The sequence below is a fragment of the Zootoca vivipara genome, chromosome 7, assembly GCF_963506605.1.
Source record: "Zootoca vivipara chromosome 7, rZooViv1.1, whole genome shotgun sequence".
In the NCBI taxonomy this organism is placed as follows: domain Eukaryota; kingdom Metazoa; phylum Chordata; class Lepidosauria; order Squamata; family Lacertidae; genus Zootoca; species Zootoca vivipara.
The window spans coordinates 44,112,991-44,136,757 of record NC_083282.1 but is presented as its reverse complement, the minus strand read 5'-3'; the positions used below and the strand labels follow the sequence as shown (position 1 = coordinate 44,136,757).

Below are 23,767 nucleotides of genomic sequence, written 5' to 3'. Positions count from 1 at the left end.
AGTTGGAGCCCTTCAAGTAGTGGGAAGCAAAGTGCCAATACAACCCAATATACACACACACTTAAAACCCAGTAGGTTGTGAGGCAGCTACATGTCCTGACCTTCTGCCTTCAGGTGCGGCAGTCGTGAGCCCTCAGGCTGCAGGTGCGACAGTGACTCAGCAAAAGTCAGCCAGGGGATAGTAGGGTAGATTATGCCATTAATTCTCCTATGTCAAGGGTGACTGGAGTAGCTACATCCTGACTTATTCACTCTATTATAATCTGAAAAGCTGCCCTAATGCACATACTTCTTGTGTTGGTGTACTTAGTAGTGGGTGCCAATATACAACTGGTGCATATTTTGCACTCCTGTGGTATTTCCCTTTGGGAAACATCAAACCTGAAGGAAAAGCAAACAAGAAAACAAACCAAGTCCTACCTCTCAAAATCAGGAAATGGCCTTAGAAACTGAAAGCTGGTTGCATTCTTTTTATTTGCTTTTTATGGCTTTCTGTTTGGTTTAGGAATATCTAGCACATATAGCTACCATTATGTTTTCAAGATTACCTGCACAAACCTACAGACTAGAAATTCTGCCAACCGATAGGTGTATTTTGCTTACAAATCAATATTTTATTGGTAGATGCTGTTGCAAAGAGCAGATACCTACTACTCTTTTAGTCACTGATCAGTTTGTGATATAGCCTTTGGTGGATTTCCACACATATGAGCTAGTTAATCTAAATACGTGTCATTCGTTTTGGCCTTTCAGCAGTTTCTATCTTGCTGGAGAAGCAGTTGGCTCCTCCATCCAGTTGCCCTGTTGTAATCATGGGAACAGCCAAATAAAATAGCAGACGGAAGTCTCTTCTCCTGGGACCCACAGACGCGACAAAGCCTAGAGACGACGATATGGGGAAACATCCAAGTTTGTCCCTGGAGTGGAACAGATGGCACTTCTTTGGTCTTCCCTGGGAACTTCTTAACAAACCTTGCAAGGTTTTAGGACACAAATATGTAAAGGATGAGTGGTAGATACATTGACAGACAGACAACCAGAATATACTCATATGGCCTCAGGTCATTGGCTTTAAATTCCACCAACACAGACTTTTAAAAACTGTTTTTCTCTGAGAGCAATGGCCTCTGTGAACTGTAACAGTTCTTTTTACAGTTGTTACTTCTTGGTATTAATCTATAATGTAGTACTACATCTTGTGCTCTCCTTTGCTCACCCTATTTCTCTCTCACACACATACACCTGGCTATTTGTGTAATGACCAAAATGTTGTTCTTGATCTAAAGCAGGCATAGCCACCTTCTGTGTCCTGGGGGTGGGGTGCTGGACTGGGAATCCTACTTTGCTGCACAACATGACCCTTTGCTAGTGCTAGTGATTCTATAATAAAATACATGCCAGCTAGCAGGGGGGGCGGAGCCAACTTTTATGGAGTTATGGAGCCCAGATGCACAGGCACGATGAGGATAATATTATATACAAAACCCGAAGAGATCTAAAAGTGAAATGAGAAACATCTGTATCTCACAACATTGTAAACATATGCATTTTCCTTACAAGCAAAATGATGGGCAAAATATTTATTGCAAGCGTGATTAAAATTTGCTGAGGCTGCTAGGGGCCAGATACAGTTGCTTAGCAAGCTGGATCTAGTCCCTGCACTGCCAGCTGGCCACTCCTGCTTTAAAGTGTTGAAGATCAGCTTTTTCCTTCGCAACCTCTGTCGTCTTGAAAAAGTCACAAGTTGTAGCCCTCATCCTATCCTGCCTTGCAAGGTGTGTGAACTTCTCATAGAATCATAGAGATGGAAGGGACCACGAGGGTCATCTAAGCCAACCCCCTGCAATGCGGAAATCCTCCCCTCCCCAACATGCAGCCTGAATCCACAACTCTGAGCTTGAGAAATAACATGTACCAGATATTGCGATAAGCATTTGAACAGAGAAGATAAATGGTCCTGGAGACATAAAATTCATCTCTTTTTGTGAGATACCTATTTGCTCAGTGGACTTGGCATACCGTGTGTGCAAGAACATAATATTAAACACAGAAATAAGTCCCACTAATTTCAGTGGGACTTCCTCCCTGTTCAAGATTCCAGCCCAAAGCTTGCAGTCTGACTACATGTGGATGGTTATGGAGAATGACACCATTTTTGAGATAGGAAACTCTTTCTTTCTATGGGGCCTCTTCAGATGGGCCTTTGTCAAATTTCTTCCAGCCCTCTGAATGTAGCCTGTATGCTACTCTCATTAGGTTGCTGGCACCTGTTCCTTTAAAAAAAAGGGGGGAAAGAGCTGATCTTGAGAAAGTTTACTCAGCAACCACTGGCTCTACCACATCTGCAAAATGAACGGCTGATGATAATAATAATTAGCGAGCAGGATTTGATGGTGTGGTGCTGTAGCTCGTTAACGAGGCTGCTGGGATGTGAAGTGGGCTGGGCTATGCATTGCTAATGAGGCAGTGGGGAAAGACTTCTGACCCAAGGGCCCATCAAACAAGACTGTTGGGAGAGGGTGGGAGGCAGCAGAACTACAGGAAACAGAGCTGCAATTAAGAGCAGGCAGACAAAGAGAGAATCAAATCAAAGACGAATGTGGTTAGGGGCTGGGGAGTGCACTGGCTCCAGCCTCAGAAAATCTGGGTTATTATAGCTCCCTAAATGCCTATGGGGGAGGATGAAGGGTATTTCTGCAATGTGATGGTGGTGAAGGCTTGGAACCATATTGGGGACCAACAAAGGACCCCTACCTCCCCCCACAGCTTAGCTCTTTGCTAATAAAATGGTAGCCACTGCCAATCTTGGATGTTGCATCTTTTCTCAGCTTAAATTAAAAGGCAGATATGCAAACTTCCCTTGAACCAGCATATCCGTACTAGAGCTTCTGTACAAAACGATTCAATGTGTAAAAAATCCAAGCTGCATTGTCTTCTCTATGCACACTTTTTCTCTTTGTAGCATAAATCACTCTTAGTGTTCATGTGATGGTATGCCAAGGTACAGGTTTGTTATGCTTTTGAGCCAGCAAAAAGATGTGCGTGATGCTTCCCTCTAGTGGACACAAACGGAGTTGCTCCAATATGTGTCATTGCCCTTCAGCTTCTGGTGTGACAAACAATAACTCAAGGTGCCTCCAGTAGTGAATGTAGAGCCGGCCTGGACTTCTATAAAGGATTCTTTAACACTTCAGCTAAACTTACTGACTTAGCAGAACTCCTTCCAACAGCTCATCTCAGTAGTAGCAAATTAGCCAACCCCTAGCTGGAGACGGCACTAGAAACTTAACATGACTTAGTAAAGAAAGTCAAATCATGTCGCATTGCCCATAGGTTGGTGGCACCACAGAAGGTGAAGTGTTGCCATAACCTTTGCATGGCCTAACACTTTGCATGGAAACTCAGTGCTCGCCATTCTGATGCAGGCTGCACTATGAATCTTTAAGTGTCCTGAGCTCCTGTGAGGAATTTCCCAAATTACTCGACAGGCTGCCCAGATTGGCATGAGGTTCTATGCTTCCTGGAATTTCCAACCCAAATGTGAACCAGCTTGTTATCCTGCAGGAGAATCTTGCCCTGGCAGAGATGCATAATGACATTCATGCTTTCCGCTGCTCTGATGGACTTTTCACAAGCCCAGCCTTATGTAGTCTTAGAAGATATTGCTTGGTTACTGTCCAATGAGTGGGGGGATGGGAACCGAGAAGATCCTTTTGCTCAATCCTGAAGGATTTTCTGTGCTAAAATCCTTTATGTCTTTGTGGCTGTGTGGCTCAGATTTCAAATTCAGATTGATTAAGCTTCCTTTCTGATGCTTACTTGAGGAAAACGTTCCTGTTCTCATTTTTTTTTACTAGGGATAATGCACATTTGCCATGGAAGTTGGCTTTGGGGAATGGACTCTTCCAACTCAAGCAATTATGTAGCTGCCCTCAACTGGACAGGTAACTTTTTAGAAACAACTTATTTTCTGTTATATTTATGATGTTTGTTTCCGTGATCTGGTTTCCTGATGCTGTAATTAATCTGTTTGTCTACAGTATTAATATGACTAAAGAGCTGAACACCCCTATGTGCCAAATACTCTGCTGTTCTACACCCTCCTGATTAGCAGATATTCTGGTTTTATATAAGAAACTGAGACATTCTTCAAATGGCTAGAAGGCTGAAAGAAACCGTGGAGGTAGCAGATGATTGAGGTTTGGGGAATTTAAAAATCTGAAACAGAGAATCTACTGTGGGCACAAATTTAAGAGGTTATAAAAACACACAACTTGAGTCTGGGTCTCCCACAGGAAGCAGAGGCTGAAGGAGGCTATATACACATTACTGGCCTAAAATGCAGGTAGGTTGGATGGAAGCTGGTTTGGGGAAAACCACAGTATTTCATAAGATGCAACAGAATGGTTATGTGTACACTGGTTCCCAAACCAGTGATGGGAGCATACTGGAAGCTGAGCAAATGGGAACATATACGGAACCAGAGAGTGATCTGCCTAAAGCTACCTTGTTAAATTTGATCCAGAGATTCAAATTAAACAGCAACATTAGATTGGTCCTCATGTCTCACCTGATTTTGTCACGCTAAGAGGATTATGGGTTGAGGTGTGAATATGTGAGCTAGAACTATCTGTAATTCTTATCTCTAACCAGCACCCCTGGTTGTGCAGGGAACTAGAGTCAGATCAATATGCTTCAGCCTGGTGGTGCTGGTTTGTTAATAATCCGTCCACAAAAGAGTTGAAACTTGTTCTCAAGACTTTTACAACAAAATGTTGCTAGTGGCATGGCCATCTGGCAATTTATTTTTAAAATTATTAATGCTATAGAAAACAGTAACATATAACTAGCATGAAACATGTTAACCACAGTCTTAACATAGTGGCTGCATGGCAGGTATAAAGGTAAAGGGACCCCTGACCATTAGGTCCAGTCGTGACCGACTCTGGGGTTGCGGCGCTCATCTCGCGTTATTGGCCGAGGGAGCCAGCGTACAGCGTCCAGGTCATGTGACCAGCATGACAAAGCCGTTTCTGGCGAACCAGAGCAGTGAACGGAAACACCGTTTACCTTCCCGCCGGAGTGGTACCTATTTATTTACTTGCACTTTGACGTGCTTTCGAACTGGCAGGAGCTGGGACCAAGCAACGAGAGCCCACCCCATCGCATGAATTCGAACCGCTGACCTTCTGATCAGCAAGCCCTAGGCTCTGTGGTTTAACCCACAGCATCCCCTGCGTCTGCATGTCAGGTATACATGAGGGCTAATCTTTAATAAAACAAAAAAATCACATTTCCCCCCAAATAAAGTTATATTGAATAGGAATATGATTGCTTTTGTCTGCTCTGTTCATATAAAAATGAAATCTTGCCCATTTTGTTATTTATATTTAATTAGAAGAATTTCATTTATAAGAAGATAGACTGATAAAAGGGGGGTGAGAAAAAAGTGAGGGGGGTAAAAAAAAGTGTAGGAAATATGTTATAATACAATAAGTATAAACAGACTTGATGTTCCTTGCAATATGGTTAACTGGTGTGTCAGCTTTTCAGATACTGTACTGCAATAACAAGAGGTTTTTATACCTAACCCCTATAGTAAGACTAGTCACATCTTCTCACGTAGCAACCAGCATAAATAATATCAATCCTTCACAGAGGATTTCAGAATATCCCCTGCAGTCATCAGGAGAAGGCACAGACAAGGATCCCTCTCAATTTTATTTTTGGTAAGAATGCTTATCTATTTAATGACTACATCTCAAAACTTTGCCAACACTGGGTACTTCTACCAAATGTGCCAATAAGTGCCTCTTTCCTGACAATTTTTCCATTACGCTGCATTGATGGTTTTGTTTTGCTGGGGTGATGAGCATGTAATACCAGCTGTGGACCAGTTTAAGGATTTTTTCCCATAAAACTGGCTGAAACAGAAGTAAAAAGCTGGGTTTGGTTCTAATTTCTCCCCCAGACACTTGCCCCATGCAGCTTTTAATCCTGAAGAAGGAGGTAAACCTGTATCTTGCAAGACTGCACAATCTCTGACACCAGAGAGGGAAGGCAGACCCTCCAAGTGTCCCTATATTCCAGGGACAGTCCCAGATTTATAGAAGCCATCTGATTTGATCCCAGAATGTACTGTTTATCCTTAGGACATTGCTATTTTCATCGGAAAAATTGGAAGGTTGTGCTACTGCAATATTTCAGACACACTTTGCCTCCTGTGCCCCAAGGACCGAAAATCCTGCCGACATTCCATATAGGAATATGCAGATAGCTGCCTTATTTCGTTGTTCCCGCAAGGGGACAATGACAATAAAGATATCTTATTTCTTATACTGAGCCAGACAATTGGCTCATCGAGCCCAGTATTGTCTATTGAGACTTGCAGCAGATCTCCAAGATCTCAGACATGGGGCATTTTCATCACCAGCTGAACTTATCATTTCAACTGGCTGTGCCAGGCATTGCTGAACCCAGTACCTTTCGCATGCAGATTGAAAAGGCTCTTCCACCTTCGGCTGCCTATGTAATTTGCTTTGCCAAAATATTGCTCTCGATCGGAATCTTACAGCATATTCAGAGGCTTATTGTTTTTTGCTCGAAAACTCTTACCAAGATCTGGTGTCATCTGTGATAACTGATGAAGTGAACAGAACTTTTATAGGATTTATTCAAGAGCAAGTGCATTACTCTAGCATTACTACTTCAAGGTGATGTGTTGGGATGGGCAACCTGAAATAATCTCCCGTTGCACTTATTATACTGGAAAGGAGTGGTGGAAGACGCTCTTCTACCGTATGGCAACATTTTTGTGAACCAACAGTCCGGGAGCAGTGGGTTCATGATCCATGCTTTTAAAAATATTGAATCTCCCGCTCCTTCTTTCACTTTGTTAACCCTCCTCTCCAGTGAGAACAGCTAGGAAAGCAAATCCCGTTAAGGTTTTGTTAAGCTATACAGTCATACCTCGGTTTATGTACGCCTTGGTTTGAGTATTTTCAGTTTAATCCACTTTCCATTACTTTCAATGGGAAAGTTCGCTTCAGGTTAAGTACGCTTCAGGTTAAGTACGGACTTCCGGAACCAATTACACTCATACCTCGGGTTAAGTACGTTTCAGGTTGAGTACTCCGTGGACCCGTCTGGAACGGATTAATCCACTTTCCATTACTTTCAATGGAAAAGTTCGCTTCAGTTTAAGTACTCCGTGGACCCATCTGGAACGGATTAATCCACTTTCCATTACTTTCAATGGGAAAGTTCGCTTCAGGTTAAGTATGCTTCAGGTTAAGTACAGACTTCCGGAACCAATTGTGTTTGTAAACCGAGGTACCGCTGTATAAGCCCTTGTGTATGGATGTTGTGACCGGGGCAAAAGCAGCCTTTGCCACCCCTGCCATCCTGCCCCAGTTTGTGGTCTGCACCATGCTGGGTAGTAATTAAACTCAGCAAAGCTGTTTCAATGAAATAAATAAATTCCAGCAGCACTCACAGGCAGCTCTCCTAAACGCCAGGGTAAAGCTGAGATCTGCTCAGCCACATTTCCCCAGCAAATAGGATCGAGACAAATCCACTTAACAGCCGAGAAAGCAAAGCCTTCGGGCTGGCTGGGGTTTGTGTTGCCGTTGCAGCTATGCATTGCTCTGTACACAGAGACCCCCCCAGTACTGGCAAAGGCTCCTTTGATGTCTCACTGCCATCGCCCCCCCCTCCCCAGCTCTTCATTAGAGCATTAGCAACACTGTGTGCCTGACCTTTCCTCTAGCAAAGGATTCAAGGAGCTCATTTGATTTAAAGGGGTGAAGAAAAAGAAGCCCTAGCAACAAAGAACATTCCACCGCAGCACCTTTACAGTGCAGCATCTACCACTGTGGACAAACATGCTGAGAGTTGCCAGCTGTCTCTTGGTGGGTTTTTTTGGGTAACTTTTCAAAATGTCCCTTGCTCTAAAATGCTCACAACCTGGGGAGGAGGGGTGGGGGAGCACAGAGAAGGCATTTGAATCCTACATTCCCTGGAGTCAGCTTGCAGGGATTGGGATCCATTAATGCCTTAAACAAAATACAATGCACAAAGTAAATTAAAATCTCAAATTCAGGCTCCAAAGACGCCCATGTGCCATTCAACTTACTACTGTACACCCTTTTTCTGTTCTACTAGCGTGCAATATGAAATTTTGATTGCTGTTGTTTGTTTCGGCTTTTGAAAGGGGAGACTGCTATTGTGTTGAGAACATCCTACAGAATACACCCGTAATAAAACACCAGTCTGAAGGGGGAACTCAGTAAAAACAGATCAAAATATCACAAGAATGCAGAAGAAAGGAAAAGACTGAAAATTTTTGAGACTGCTGGCGGTGTAGTAATTCATAAAACTTATTGGTGGAAACATGATTCCTTCAAAAACACGACTCTTTAGACTAGCCACCGCCAAGTTTAACTCAATATTTTACCGTATATCTGAAGAAGTGTGCATGCACACAAAAGCTCATACCAATGACAAACTTAGTTGGTCTCTAAGGTGCTACTGGAAGGATTTTTTTTTAAAAAAAATTGTTTCGACTACGTCAGACCAACACGGCTACCTACCTGTAATCAATATTTTACTGGAATTTTGGTGCACTCTGAATCACACCAGTTGCGTGCAGACCCCAGGAGACCCCAGAGGGCAGCCCCCACCATTTCCTCCCTAGAAGTGGGAGGAGAACAAGCAGTGCCTCCTATTCCCCAAGAGACCATTGTAGAGGCAGCACTGGAGGGCTGCTGAGGAAAAGGCAGACCCAGCTTCCAAGGAATGTGCTGCAATTGTTGTTGCCACTATGGCAGGAGCAGCAGCGGGCAATGCATTTCTTGGTGGCTGGATCTGCTGCCCCTGTGGATCCTGCTACCTGCCATGGTTGCCTCAACTTGCCTTGTGGGTGGGTCAACCCTGGCTGCTAGCCCTGATGGCTATGCTGTGACTCCCAGAGGCAGTAATTCTTCTGAATACCAGTTGCCGGAAACTGTGGGAAGGCAGAGTGCTCTTGTGCTCAGGGATTTCTTGCAGATTTCCCAGAGGCATCTGGTTGGCCCATATGAGAAGAAGAATAAGATGCTGGACTAGTGGGTCCATTGACCTGATACAGCAGGCACTTCTTCTGATCTTATGGATGGGAACTTGCAAATGCTAAGGCTCCTAGGAACCTACAAAGAATTCATTGCTGTGACTTCTGCGGCTGTGTGTTAAGGTGTTGCTCTTTGGAACAGGGTGTGACGATCACCCAAATTTAGGGACAGCATAGGATGAGTTAAAGGGATTAGCCAGTTAGAACCCTAGGGGGCGGGGTTGGGAGGAGAAGGGGTTGGTTGTTGCGGCTGGTTGTGGGAGGTTTGAGGAGGTGTGGCTGAGAGTTCTGAGGGGGGGGGGGGAGTTGAGAGAGTCTGAGGGTGAGGCAGAGGTAGCGAGGTAACCAGAAGGGAGAGAGAGTTTGGAACTGTTATTGATTATAAGCTATAGGTATAGGCCGGTATAGGAACTGTTATGAAAGAAAACAAGAACTAATCTATTGGAAACCACATGCTTATGTACTAAATCTAAATAAACAAAGTTTGTTCCAACATTATCCCTGACTGGAGTGAGTGGAGAGCTTACCAGAATTACCAGACATATACTGGTTGGTGGCAGCGGAATTAAAACATGGTTGGTGCAGGTACCAACGGACCGTGAAACGTCTGGGGGTTCTGTGCAGGTTGAGGTAGCCGCCACACAGGGGTCCTAAATTCTAGTTGCTTTCCCCTCCCAAATTACTGTTGCTGGCAGAAAAGCCAGAATATAAGTGCATTTCCCAGGCCTGGGACTCAATCCCACCTCCTATTTCCTATTCCATTGCTTGTCCCCACTGAGTTACCTCCTAGGCTCTCTTGTGCGCTTAGCAAGGAGCTGTATCAGCGCGCGCGCACACACACACATGTCCCTTCTGTCCTTGGCAAGGAGATGTTGGCCACCCAGGGCTCTCTTGTGCCCTTAGAAGCGGTCCAGGGAGCACGCTGATAGGCTCTTAGCCACTCTGAGCCAGAGTGGAGAGAGGCACAATTTTTGTGCGCCCCACCTCTCTTGGGCCTGCTTCAAAGACATGCTTTAGCTTAAGATGGCGTTGGAGCTTTAGCTCATACTTAGCAGTTGTTCTCACATTTCGGGCTTGGGAATGAGATGAAGAAGAAAGAGAGAAAAGAGAGAGGGAGAGAGGAGTGTGCCCACACAGGTAAGAACATTAAATAAGGCTATGCCTGTCAGGGCACAGTGGGAGTGTTTCACAGAGTTCTCTTTGCCCTTGCAATGTGGCACCACACCATCCCTCTCCTTTACTACCTTCGCACAGACACCCAGTGCAAAAGTGTTGTGTGCAGTACCCTATGCTACGTCTGGGCAGATTCCTTGTTACTACAGCAGGACTCCAAGCTTTCTACTGGGTCAACTACAAGTTCTACATACAAATCCTCCTGCCCATGACCAGGCACACGGACTGCTCCCGACAGCCTGCCTATGTCTTGTGTGGTGCAGGGGGCATTGGGTGTATTCTCCAACATCATCCTGACCTTCTGGCCATAGCCACATGCTGGCTGGGTGGTGCCTTGCTTGCACGGCCAATACGGTGAAATTACAGCAGCGAGTGCTACTGCAATTGGTGGGTGGCAGCAGAGTTGCCAGGGAGATAGCGAGAGTAACTGTCGGTTTTGCTACGCGAGTTTATGTTTCTCCTGTCCTCGTGGTTTTGATTTTTGCTGCTGGGAGAGCAGGTCACATGAGTGGGCAGGAGAGGGTTAATGAAGTTGGAAGGACTGCTTGAAACTTCTTTAATAATCAGTGGCAAAGTTGTCAAGTTCTTTTCTCTTTTTTTGTAAGGAAAATTACAGGTAAACGGCCCAAAATGATAAAGCAGCAGTTGGAGATTCCTCCAAAAGGTGAGAGCTATCTTGGCAAAAAGCGTATAGCTTTCTCTCCCTCTGCACCCCCACTCCCAGCTATGGATGATGTAAGCAAGATCAGTGTCTGTGAGAGAAAGACTGCAGTTCTGAAGAGGTCTGAGAAAGAGACAAGAGGACTAGATTCGAGCCCTGATTTTCAAAGCTGTCTCTCTCAGGAGTTCTGATTTGGGACTGTGGATTGTGCTGCTGGTAGTGTTGCTACCATCTAAGCTCAATGTGGCATATTTGTAAATAAATATTACAAAACACCACCCCATAAATCTCCAGTGATCTTTTCATCCAAAGGAAACCAAACCCGTGCGTAAGTACTGTACTGTAAGTACTGTGGCCCCTGAAATTGGGGGAAAGTGGGGGTGCATGTAACGATATACTGTTATGCTTGTTCTGTGAGGCTGAGTGGTGAGAACGCCAGGGGTGCTGTGTTTACTCAGGCTCTGTTTCCCTAGGAACTAGAGACTTCAGGAGTTTTGTAGCATTTGCACTGATTTACAAATAAACAAGATACTGATAGGTGGACGTTCACAGCATGAGAGACCCCCAACAGGTACCCCTAAATACACTGTTCGCCATCAAATTCCTGCCAGCACCATCACAATGTCCTACAAGAGCAGATCAGCCCTCTGTCGTTTGTTCCTCAGGATCAACTTGGTCTAACTCCAGAGCTGCAGATTTTGTATGCACGCACGCACGCACGCACACACACACTCTCTCTCACACACACACCGTGGCCAGGAAAAGGACAAAGGGGTGAGTCATCTTCCCATCTTTCTGGCCCATACACAAATATAGCAGACAAGCCGCAGGCAAAGATCTTGCAAAACCAGTTCCTTATACTCTTGTTAATCTTGGATCTTTTACAGCCAGAGTCACTAGTTTGGAAGGGATCCTGTGAGGACATTTGGACCAACCCTGTAACAATACTTCACTGGTGCTGTGTCAATACAGTGGATGCCTGGAGTTGGGGGCGGGGGCGGTCATAGGATTGATCTAAAATCAGAAGCAGAAAAGTGATGGTCCCCAACTACTTTCTTCAGACTTTCCCCCCCCCCCAACAATGAAAAGGCATAATTCATAAAATCTGGGTATTTGGCCAGATGTTCTGCAGTCTTTCTAGGTCAGTTCCAAATCATTCTTTCTCAACTTTTATTTGTGGTTAAAAGTATAAGCACCAAAGCTTTTTCCAGATTTTGCAAGGAAGACACTCTTCCAATTCCTCCCACTGGGGCTTGTACAGATAAGGGTCATTGTTTATGGAAACATTAATATGCCCTGCGTGCTAAAAATGATGTCTGCATCCTGCTTGCATGTTTCCAATTTTGTGCAATCACATGGCTGCACAAACACCAATTATTGCTAGCTGAACTACACTGGTACTGAAGTGCTTCCTTATTTTACCGTATTTTATCTGATTACAGCAAATAGGAAAAGGCTCGATGGCCTAGCTTCGTCCTGCCCCTGGGGACAGCAGTTGTATAAGAGCTGTTTGGCTCAGGAAATATGCTTGCAGGTGAACGTGAAATATTTCCCCACCAATATAAATGGCGGCAGCTGCTAGCGAGATACACTGGGCCGTGCCTTGTATCCTAGATGCAAGTCATTTAAGGAAAGAAATCAGCACCTTGAATTTAGGTCAAAATATCAGGATTGTTGCGATATGGTTTCTGTGGTCAAACACAGTATTTATTTAGAATTTTCAGAGACCAACTGATTAAGGAAAAAATTATCCAAGTGGTGCAGAGAGAGAGAGAAATATGGCTAAAATACACAAACCAATCAAAAAGCAAGGATGCATAAATTCATCATCACTGAAAACAAAGGTAAAATAAATAACCCTTTGAACCACTTGTGATCTATTGACTCTCCAAGCTGCTATCAAGGGCAGCCCCACATGCAAGGCACACAGCGCTAGCCAGGCCAAGCGATTACCCAAGCATGCAAGGCAGCAGCCAAGTCCCGAGTCTCTGTGGCAGAAGATTAAAAAGACCAGTTTAATTTCAAATTCTCTCCCGAAAGGACACTTTTAAATGCCTCGGCTGGAAACACTTGTTTGACTCCCCTTCCTGCTGGCGTTGGTGTTCTTCCTGCATTCCAAAAAGAACAGAGATCAGAGCCGCCGTGGAATTTTAGGAACTCTTTGGCTGAGAGGTGTGGGGAGAGCAAGAAAGGGCAGGGGGAGATGGCTCTGCTTTGAAGTAATTTAATGAGCAAGGCCAACTAATTGCTTTCTAATTAAGTCTTTTTTTTTCCTTTTCATTTTTTGCTTGGGCAGAAGACACCCTTTGATTTCCTTTGGAGTAAGTAATGTGGGAGCAGAGATACACAATCCCAGTGCTGCACTCCCTTCAAGGGCAGGTCCGGGATGAAATCTAAAAAATTAATGGAGCAATTGACTCTGGAAAAGTTTGGGGCAGGGAAAAGACTTACGTGGATTGGGTGGGTGGGTGGGTTTTGGTGGAATAAAGCATGGGCCATGCTAATGTGGGAGGCCGAGGGAAACTGACACCAGGCATTTAAGTGCAGAAGGCCAAAACAATGCATTAAGCAAAAGAGATTGTGTAACTATGGCTAAAAGAGGCATAGGACAAAATATGTTGATCTGGATAAAAAGGGACTGCACAAATTTGCAGACCTGCATAATGTACGGTGCACATGCTGTTCCTGGACTATTTGTGGCCCGCCAGGGGAATTCCAGATACTCAGTATTTGCAGTATTTTCGCACCTCATTGTGAGAACATCGCTGTGAGCCAACAAAGTCTATGAAAAGCAGGAGTAAGGTTGGGAGGCTACTGGAAACACTATGTCCATGGTGCTCTCCTCCTCCTGGGTACCAGATTTTCCAGTCTCCTGCAACCAGCCATGCTGCACAACCTGCCTACATTTAAGACCTGCTGAGGGCCAAACTAGGTAATAAATTAGTTCCATATTTGTACCCTGACAGGACAGGTACTGTTTGTTTCTTAACACAAATTGCCAGCTATCCCATTCTAGAAAGGGCAGGCCAAATGACACGTGCCAAGGCAAGTCATGTATGCTGAAACATATAGAACTGCCCCACACAGAAATGGGTGGGGGTCTGAGCAGGGCCAGACTTACTATTAGGTGGAATGAGGCAACCACTTCGGGTACCAAATTCTGGGAAGCAGCATCCCCTTCTATTGGAAGATGAGGCTTTCTGTGCCACGCAGGGTGTCCCGCAGCCCCTGCTACCTTCAGGAACCTTGGGGGATGTCATCCTAGTGCATAGCTGTCAACTTCCGGATTGGAAAATAAGGTATCAGCAGCCTCACCCAGTGGCGCGGCACCGGAAATCAGTTCTGCGCATGTCCAGACATGCGCAGAAGCAACTTCCGGTGCCGGTTCTGCCCACGTCCAGGGCATCAGAAATCGGTTCTGCGCATGTCCAGATATGCACAGAAGTGACTTCCGGTGCCAGGCTGCCCATGTTTGGGCACCGGAAATCGCTTCTGCGCATGCCCAGGCAATTTCCGGCATCACTTGGCAAGTGAGCGAGCAGCCAGCCGCTAAGCGAGGCATTTTACCAGGCGGTGGCTGGCTGCTTGCTCAGGGGGGGGGGGGCACCACCGAGTGGAGCCTCCCTGGCCAGCAGGGAAGGAGAGGAGCTGCTTCCTTTGAAATCCAGGAAAATTACGGGATATCTAACAATCCGGGATAGCAGCGGGAAACAGATTGAAATAAGGGAGTTTCCTGCAAAAAAACGGGAGGGTTGACAGCTATGTCCTAGTGCCAGTGCTGAAGTAACATTCAACGGTCAGACGAGTCAACTTCTGCATGTGGAATTGGGTGGGTGGCCACCATCTTGTCCTTTGCGTTGGTCTGGCCCTGGGTTTGACTAGCAGAAGGTGTGCATGGATGAGAAACACAGAATCTTCTGCATGCCTGTCACTTAATTCACCTTGTTTCTCACCCCAAGTGACTTGTTTTCTTCACTAAAATTCTGATACTAGAACTTTTGCAGGAGAGGGACTGTGGAGAATCAAGTTGCATGTGGAGGGCAGGGGTTCAGTGCCGTCTCGTCCACGTGCCCCCTTTTTTTGCTATTCAAATTGTACCCAACCTTTCTTTCGGCATGGCTGGAGCAATTCCATGCTTGGATCACATGGAACTGCCATCATCATGTCCTAGTTTGGCCCTCAGGAGCTGTGTTGTTAGGAACTCTCATGAGAGAGCTGTGATCATACTGCCATAAACAACCTCCACTCCTGGGAAAGAGGTTTTGGTTACTTTTCCAGACCACAGTGGTTGGGCTCAGCCCTGGGCTAAAGGGTGAAACAAGAGCCTATGGTGCCAGCTCTTCCAACAGAAGGGAAATCCCTGCCTTGTGTGCACTTCTTGTGTTACTCAAATTGGCTGAGCCAAAGAAGGGAGAGGGGGAGGGAGAAGAATAACCCAAAGCTTGTCTGAGTTCAGTCTGGCCTCTAGCTTCGCTTTAGACATGCTGTGGCCTGAAGCTCTCAATTCTCCAGAATTACCAAAGAAAAGAACCCCATAGTTCTACGGAAATTTCACAACTTCCCTGCGTCGAGTGGGGTGCGGGTAGGGAGAAGCGCATGACTGGATAAGATAACACGAACAAAAGATAAAATAAAATCTATACCTAATCAACTTTGCTATTTTCCCTTTTAGAGAAATAACAGAACAGCAGCTCTGTCGTGGTGAAGTGCAGAAGCTTCTGTTCAGCATGTAGTCAAAAGGATGGCAGTACTTGGCTGAAAATGCACTTTCAGGGGTGGCTCCACATTTGAGAGGCTCTTAGGCAGTGAACTCTGGTAGTCACCCTCCTTTGGTTTAGGTTTCCCTGGCGGCGGCAGGAGGCAGTGCTCAGGAAAGCACCACAGCCAGAAGTTAGGCCCCTGCTCTCCAGTTAACATGCAAACCCACAGTCTTCTCGGGTTGGCTAAAGAAGCCAGGGTGTATAGGCAGATTTTGTTTGCTGGCTTGAATTTCTGCCACCTTTTCTTTCAGGAAACAAACGAGGTACCACGGTGCAAATGCTTCACACAGCATTTCCCTGGGCTCATTTGCTTTCATCTGATTGGATCTTTAATGGATATTATGAAGGAAGAAATAGTTTTTCATCTTCCTTGGGAAGAGGATGGAGCCTTGTTATTACAATAATTAATAAACTTTTAGCAGGAAAATTCTGGACAAGGAAAAAATTTGTATCCAAATGTTGGCTTAGGCGCATATAAATACATTTGGATGTTGGAACCAGATTTTTAAAAGAATGTATTTTGACTGGACCCAGCTGAAAGGATTCTGCCTTTGAAAGACCTTGGGAATGCAGGAGGAAAACTGCAGCTTTCGGTGGTATGAAACAAATTGTAACCATGTAAGCCAGTTCTACTGCTGGTCTGTGAAGTGATGTTCTTCCCTCTCCCCTTCCACACAGGAATCATGCATTGGATTGGTAGTTCTCCACAAAGGAACAGAATGAGGCTGCTGAGATTAAGAAAATTTGGTGGGAGGGGAGAGGGAGATGGGGGAAAATATGTAATAGTAATAACCCAGGACTGAATTTTTGTGCAACAGACCTGTAAGCTCAGTTCTGGCACTGAAAGCAAATTTATGGGCTGAGCATATGCCTGAAACCTGCAACAGCAAGAGTGCTAAACTCTTGCAACAACTTCACATCACTAGATGTGTATTTGTCTTGACTCAGAGACACATACTGTACAGTCATACCTCGGTACGCTTTGGTTTGAGTACTTTCAGTTTAAGTACTCTGCGGCCCCGTCTGGAACGGATTAATCCACTTTCCATTACTTTCAATGGTCTTTAAGGTGCTACTGAAGGAATTTTTTTATTTCAATGGGAAAGTTCGCTTAAGGTTAAGTACGCTTCAGGTTAAGTACAGACTTCCGGAACCAATTGTGTACTTAAACCGAGGCACCACTGTATTGCAACTTGGAAGACAGAGTTCAGTACTTTGCATGCATGCAGTTGTAGGGTTCCAGTTGGAATTCTCCTCCACCTTGCTGTAAGAACTTTAAGGAACTCTGATTAGACACAGGCTGTGTACAGTACACACCATACACTGAAAGCACCCCCCCCCCAATAATCCTGGGAACTGTAGTTTGTTATGAGTGCTGGGAATTGTAACTGTGTGATGGGCAAACTACAGTTCCTAGAATTATTGTGGTAGTGGCGGGAGAAATGGGTTTTAAATGTATAGTACCGTATGTATTCAGTTGATGAGATATACTTTATTACCAACCACAGTAAGCACAAGGTGTGAAGCTGAAGTGACATTGTCCATTTCTGACAACATCACTGACCCAAGGGCGCTCTGCTAAGATGTCGGCCTTAGCTTCTACTTTCTCAGATTTATGGAGCTTGAGTCAACATGCCTCATGTTGTTTTTCCAAAATAACTACTGGTAATATATTAAAATGGCTGTGCACTTGTGGTGAAGAACAAAGATGATATATGTCAAAATTGATCCTAATCTGTTGGCAGTAGTACTGATCACAAAATTACAATGGGCTGGAAGTGATGCCCGTTTGCCCTTAACTGGTTCAGGGCAAGGAAATGATCCAAAATAAGCAATCTGTAGGCAAAAAGCAGGCTTCTGCATGCTTACCAGATTCTGGATCCATTCCTGTTGATTGCAAATGGATGCTGGCATAGCGCTCATGCTGTATTTCTGCATCCAGCACTTAGCATCATAAGCAGAGTTCCTGTTGCTGGATCAGGGCCACAGGCCCAACACTGAGTAAAAGTTCTTGGCTCTGTCAGTTTTGACCAGCAGCAGTCACCTGTTTAGAAAATGGTAGGAAGGAAGGAATCCAGGCTCCCCCTCCAACTGGTGAATTGCTCTGACAAAAGTAACAGCAGCAACTTTCTTTGGTTTGGTGGGTCCATGCATGTCGATTTTTATACAGAGCAGTGTGAGTTAGAACTGTCTATATCAATGCTTGATGGACAATACAGATACATTTTTAGGAGATGGTTACCAGTAATGCATACAAAGTAAGTGGCAAACTGTCTCTTCTCATCATATTTTATGTGGGGATGTCATTAATCATCCTGGGTCTAAGTTCCCTGTTTGTAATTTGGAGAATTATTTTTGGCATCTCTCAGGAGGCAGAACACATAAGACAGATGAAGGCGAGGGTGCTTAGGAAGCTTGCTGCTTATAGGGCTACAGTAATAGAAAGTATCATTAAGCATTATTATTAGCTATTATTTTTATAGCATTCTTTTAAAAACGCATGCATTTTACAGGGGCTTTGCAATCAAGTAGCTGAGATTCTTCTGCTGATCACTGAAAAGTCAAAGTCTCCTCTTCGGAGTCCTGCTTCTTTTAACTTTCACAGTTTCAAGTATTTGGCCTGCTGCTTCCAACAAATAATTCCAGTAAAATCTAAATCCAAACACAGAAACTTATTTATATATAGGACCAAGGAGAAGAGGAGGAGGAGGAGGAGGAGGAAGAGGAGGAGAGTAAAAAAAACACCCCGCAAGAACTAAGAGGGGCTTCCAACTTGTCAAACTGAAAAAGGCCCCGGAGATTATTCTATGCCCATATAAAGCCAAAAAAGGACTCGTTTGCAGTTAAAACCCTACCAGGCAGCTCAGCCAAAAATTTACAATAACACTTTCTTTCTAGGCCAGTATCACAGGGACTTGGCAGCCACTTGGGCTTCTGGCCTGGAGTAACACACAGGGTTTGAGCTTATATCCTTTTCAGTGCTTAAGGCAGCAGCACCATGTCTCCTGGTGTGTCCGGACTACTAAGAATAGGAAGAATGTGAACTGGAATTTGGACAGGGCTCTTTACAGTTTCCAGTCTCCTCCTTAATTTCTTCCAATGCTATAACCTCCTGGCTGTCTCCAGCACAACAGCACTGATGTTCAGCTGGCTGTTGGCTGCCACCACCACCACCACTTATCAACATGCTCATGCGCTAAGTTAGAGCACCCACCATATATACAGGCAAGTGGAAAAACACAAGACTGGTCTTAAGCCAATAACTGCACGGCCCCGCACCCAGCACAGAAGCTTCAGGCAGGGGAGTTACATTTAATAAATTAATTTTGCCTTTATTGGTTCTTTGTAGCACAGGAATTCTATTAAACTCAAATGGAACTGGAACGAGAGACATGCCTAGCCTCCACCTTGTTATTTTACTTTTGCCATCTCATTTCTTTGAAAGGGCAGGAATGATGCAATAAATGGAAACTGAATCAGGGCAGGAAAGTGTGGGGCAAATCTAAATAATAGGTAAGTCAGCAGTCCCAGCTTGCCAATACCACCTCCTTTGTTCTTAGAACACACCCAAAAAGTTATCTAATCCACACCTGAAGGGAGCTTTTTGGCACATTTTAAAAGAAATAATTGTCAATAGCGTCCAGCGCATTGGGACATGCTGCTGCTTTTCCTGGTGGCAAAGGAAAATAAAGGGAATTTATGCACTGCCTCCTACAATGGAAAGCTCAGCACTTTCTTCTACAGGGGGGAAATAAATACCTTGTTGGGAGTTTGACCAGTGAAATGGCCAGAGGAGAGTGGTGGAACAGCCCTCCTTCTCCTGCCATTATTCTGCTTAAAACTGCAACTTCCCAAGTTTGTTCTCCCCCCTGCTTCTTTTTCTTTTACAAAGGTGGAAGAAAGATACATGTAATAGCATGTCCCAACTAGATTGGACCTTAAGGTAAGCTCCTCCATACACTAGCACACAACCATCTCTCATGCATTAACCCTTGCTGTTCAGAATATATTTTGGTGGACCTACCCAGGCAATCTGAAAAACCGTACAACAAAACTTTCTAGGAACAAACCTAGGAAGCTGCCTTATACCAAGACAGACCATCTAGCTCAGCATTGTCTGCACTGATGGGCAGTGGCTCTCCAGGATTTCAGGCAGGACTCTCTTTCAATCGCTGAGACGGCTAGAGTGCCGGTGGCGGAAAACTCACTCTGAATCGGACCGGACATGGGTTGGAGCTCAACGCTGAGCCTACCAAGTGGCGATGGCAATGGCGAAGAGGACCTTCTTCGCTGCCTCCATTGCCTCCATTGCATCTGCAGAAACAGCAGTAGGAGACTCTTTCAGGTGGTTCGCAATCTATCAGAACCACCTTCGTCATTGGTTTTGCAAAGTTTTTTTGCAGATAAAGTCGCTCAGATTCAGGAAGGAGCTGGGCCAGGGTGGGAGAGTGCCAGAGTTCTGTCTAGTCTTGATATGTGGGATAAATTCCAATCTGTTACCTCCGACTGAGGATGTGGACAAGCTGCTTGGACAAGTGTAATCAACTACCTGTCTTCTTGATCCTTGTCCATCCTGGCTGATAAAAACAAGCCGGGAAGTGCTGGGCTCTGTGGGGTGGTGAATGCTTCCCTCTTTGAAGGAGCCTTCCCAGGCCCACTGAAAGAGGCGGTTATTAAACCGCTTCTTAAAAAACCATCTTTAGATGCAGCCAGTATGGCCAACTATTGCACAGTCTCAAATCTTCCATTCTTGGGCAAGGTGATTGAGCAAGTGGTTGCTGAACAACTCCAGGCACGCCTGGAAGAAGCGGACCATTTGGATCCCTTTCAGACGGGATTCAGGCCTCATCATGGGACTGAAACTGCCTTGGTCACACTGGTTGATGATCTCCAGCAAGCTAGGGACAAAGGTGAGAGCTGTTTCCTAGTTCTGCTGGATCTCTCAGTGGCTTTTGATACCATCGACCATAGCATCCTTCTGGACCGTCTAGAGGGGCTGGGAGCTGGGGGCACTGTTATACAGTGGTTCCGCTCCTTCCTCCTAGGCTGTGTCCTAGTGGTGGTGGTGGGGGTGAGTGTTCAGACCCCTAGTGGTGGTGGTGGTGGTGGTGGGTGAGTGTTCAGACCCCTAGGTTCCCACTTGTAGGGTGCCTCAGGGTTCTGTCCTCTCCCCCATGTTGTTTAACATCTACATGCAGCCACTGGGAGAGATCATCAGGGGGTATGGGTTGGGTGTTCATCAATATGCGGATGATACCCAGCTCTACCTCTCTTTCAAATCAGAACCAGTGAAGGCGGTGAAGGTCCTATGTGAGTGTCTGGAGGCGGTTGGAGGATGGATGGCAGTTAACGTATTGAGGTTGAATCCTGACAAGACAGAAATACTGTTCTTGGGGGACAGGCTGGTGTGGAGGACTCCCTGATCCTGAATGGTGTAACTGTGCCCCTGGAGGACCAGGTGTGCAGCCTGGGAGTCATTTTGGACTCACAGCTGTCCATGGAGGTGCAGGTTAATTCTGTGTCCAGGGCAGCTGTCCAACAGCTCCATCTGGTACGCAGGCTGAGACCCTATCTGCCCGTGGACTGTCTCGCCAGAGTGGTGCATGCTCTAGTTATCTCCCACTTGGACTACTGCAATGCGCTCTACATGGGCTACCTTTGAAGGTGACCCAGAAACTGCAATTAATCCAGAATGCAGCAGCTAGACTGGTGACACGGAGTGGCCGCCGAGACCATATAACACCGGTCCTGAAAGATCTTCATTGGCTCCCAGTACGTTTACAAGCACAATTCAAAGTGTTGGTGCTGACCTTTAAAGCTCTAAATGGCCTTGGTCCTGTATAGCTGAAAGAGTGTCTCCACCCCCATCATCCAGCCCGACACTGAGGTTCAGCACCGAGGGCCTTCTGGCTGTTCCCTCGCTGCGAGAAGTGAGGTTACAGGGAACCAGGCAGAGGGCAGATCAATCAACTCAAGCTTTAGTTGATTAATCAGTGGGAGATAACTTTAACTATTGGTTCTGAAAACTAAAGCTCTTTGGTTTATTTTTTTATGTTACTTTTGTTTTGGTGTTTTATTGCAATTATGGGTTTTAAAACATTAAAACTGTATTTCCTTCTTTACAATGAGTGGTGATTTTTGATTATTAGATTGTAAATTATCTTATGCTGTATTACATCAAGTAGATTGTAACTTATCTTATATTACATTAAGTAAAATATACCTATACTGTGTTTTCTGCCGCTTTATTTAAATGCAACTGATTAATAAGCTAATCCATTAAAAGGCAGGTGATCAATAAATTAAAACACCTTCATCAAACCACATCCTTACTGCAACCAGAGACTAAAAACCACTAGTGAGAGCGTTACTGCCTCAATCACAACAGCCCTCGCTGATCCATGCATATAAGAGCACAACAGGCTTCCACACATTAATAAAAATTATCACAGCAATATTTAAAGAGAGAAAAGTGTAAAGTTATAACACTACTATCCAACTGCAGCCCCTTTGAAAATAAAATAGGATTGAGTCAGATGCATCTAGTCAAGCAGCTTTTCCTTGATTTCCTGAAAAATGTGACACAACAGAACTCCGGAATAGGAAGCTTTTAAAATGGCAGAAAGGAAATAGCAGGCATTTACCTTGAACTATGTAAAGTAATTCACTGTAAGTTGCTGGGTGAATCACAGGGCAAGGGAGCTCCTGAAGGTAGTGCCTGAGCATTTCACCTAATGTCTGCCCATCAAACTGGTCCAGATCAACAGATCCCAAGTCTGGAAGAAGAAAAGCAGGGGAGGTTATGCTACAGAGTGCCCTCGCAACTGGGGGTAAGGGAGGAAATTGAGCCATTTGTACAGAAGGAACCTAGTTTTGGATTGCAAATCCTGATGCTGGAGAATAACATGAACTCTAAACTCAGCAAACTACTGTAATGTTACTTTCACCATCTGTAGAATTAAAAACATGCTTAAGTATCTACCATCAAAGATTGGTGGTACAGTATTTAAAAATTGTTATCTTTGGCTGGGTTGTGCCCAGAACATTTACCAAGAATGCCTTTTTCTGCATTCATTTTGAATTTACTCATCAAGAGCTTCTGTACTGGGCTGCTCCTTGGATACTCAGATCTGAAAAGCACTGAATGATGTGAATGACTTCTACAGTAATATCCTACAGTTTCTGGAGAAAAATGCTAAAACAAACATCCTATTCAATATACCACTAATTCATATAAAGGGACATAATATATTTCAATTTAAAAGGTGGATGGTGGGTGGGTCCCATTTTGAACACAGTACTTATTTTGACTTGCCAGAATGGAAGGAAACAGAAGTCTCCCCATCTAGTATAAAACTAGAAAAATATCACTTTCCAGTCTACCATAACTCACAAAAGTAGAGGATTATTATGTGTAACAAAACATAATTCACCAACAACTGGAAAAAGTGTTATTTTACAGCTGCACATATACTTTTTTCTGGGTACACACATACACAGAGATGCAAATGTAATATAAACCACTGAATTTGCTCTCTTTCTTAAAAAAAGCTTGACTTTAAACTCTGTATTTGAGTTCTTGCAAACATAGAGTACTATCCATCTTGGATTGCCAGGTTCTGGTCCTCAGACTTGGGATTATAGCCTTAAAGACCAAGGATGGTCCCAGGAGGACCGAGGCTGTAGTCACCTGATAGGGGTGTAGAGGTGTGTGTGTGTGTGTGTGTGTGTGTGTGTGTGTGTGTGTGTGTGTGTTGTCTCAAGCATCTCTTTCTAACTACTCTCCCGTCCAAAATGCTAATTACCCTGCTTACATTGTGTTTTCAAACAAATTTATGATGCTTGTGTCTACCTCTCGGTTCATCACTCCAACAGGGAGAGTAAAGAAGAGCATAATGGGAAAAGGGGAATGAGCTGGATTTTAGAATGAAGAGCGAAGGATGGGAATGGGAAACAGAAAACAGAATGCCCTCTTAAATCTGCCTCTCATCCCGATATATAGAGACATGGGAAGCTGCCTTACACCAGCTCAGACCCTTTGTCCATCGTGATCAGCATTGACTGAGC

At 44.7% G+C, this 23,767-nt stretch overlaps 1 protein-coding gene across 4 annotated transcripts in view; it reads right to left on the bottom strand.

Annotated features, from left to right (window-relative positions):
- Positions 1-23,767, bottom strand: part of PIK3R3 (phosphoinositide-3-kinase regulatory subunit 3) — a 253,064-nt gene that overhangs the window by 162,454 nt on the left and 66,843 nt on the right. For 3 of the 4 annotated variants that reach the window (XM_035123276.2, XM_060276935.1, XM_060276934.1), the window contains exon 5: positions 22,345-22,476. The exons of the other annotated variant lie outside the window; for it this stretch is intronic. In XM_035123276.2, coding sequence (XP_034979167.2) covers positions 22,345-22,476 — 132 coding nt within the window. The remainder of the gene's footprint in view (positions 1-22,344; positions 22,477-23,767) is intronic. 4 annotated transcript variants of the gene reach the window in all.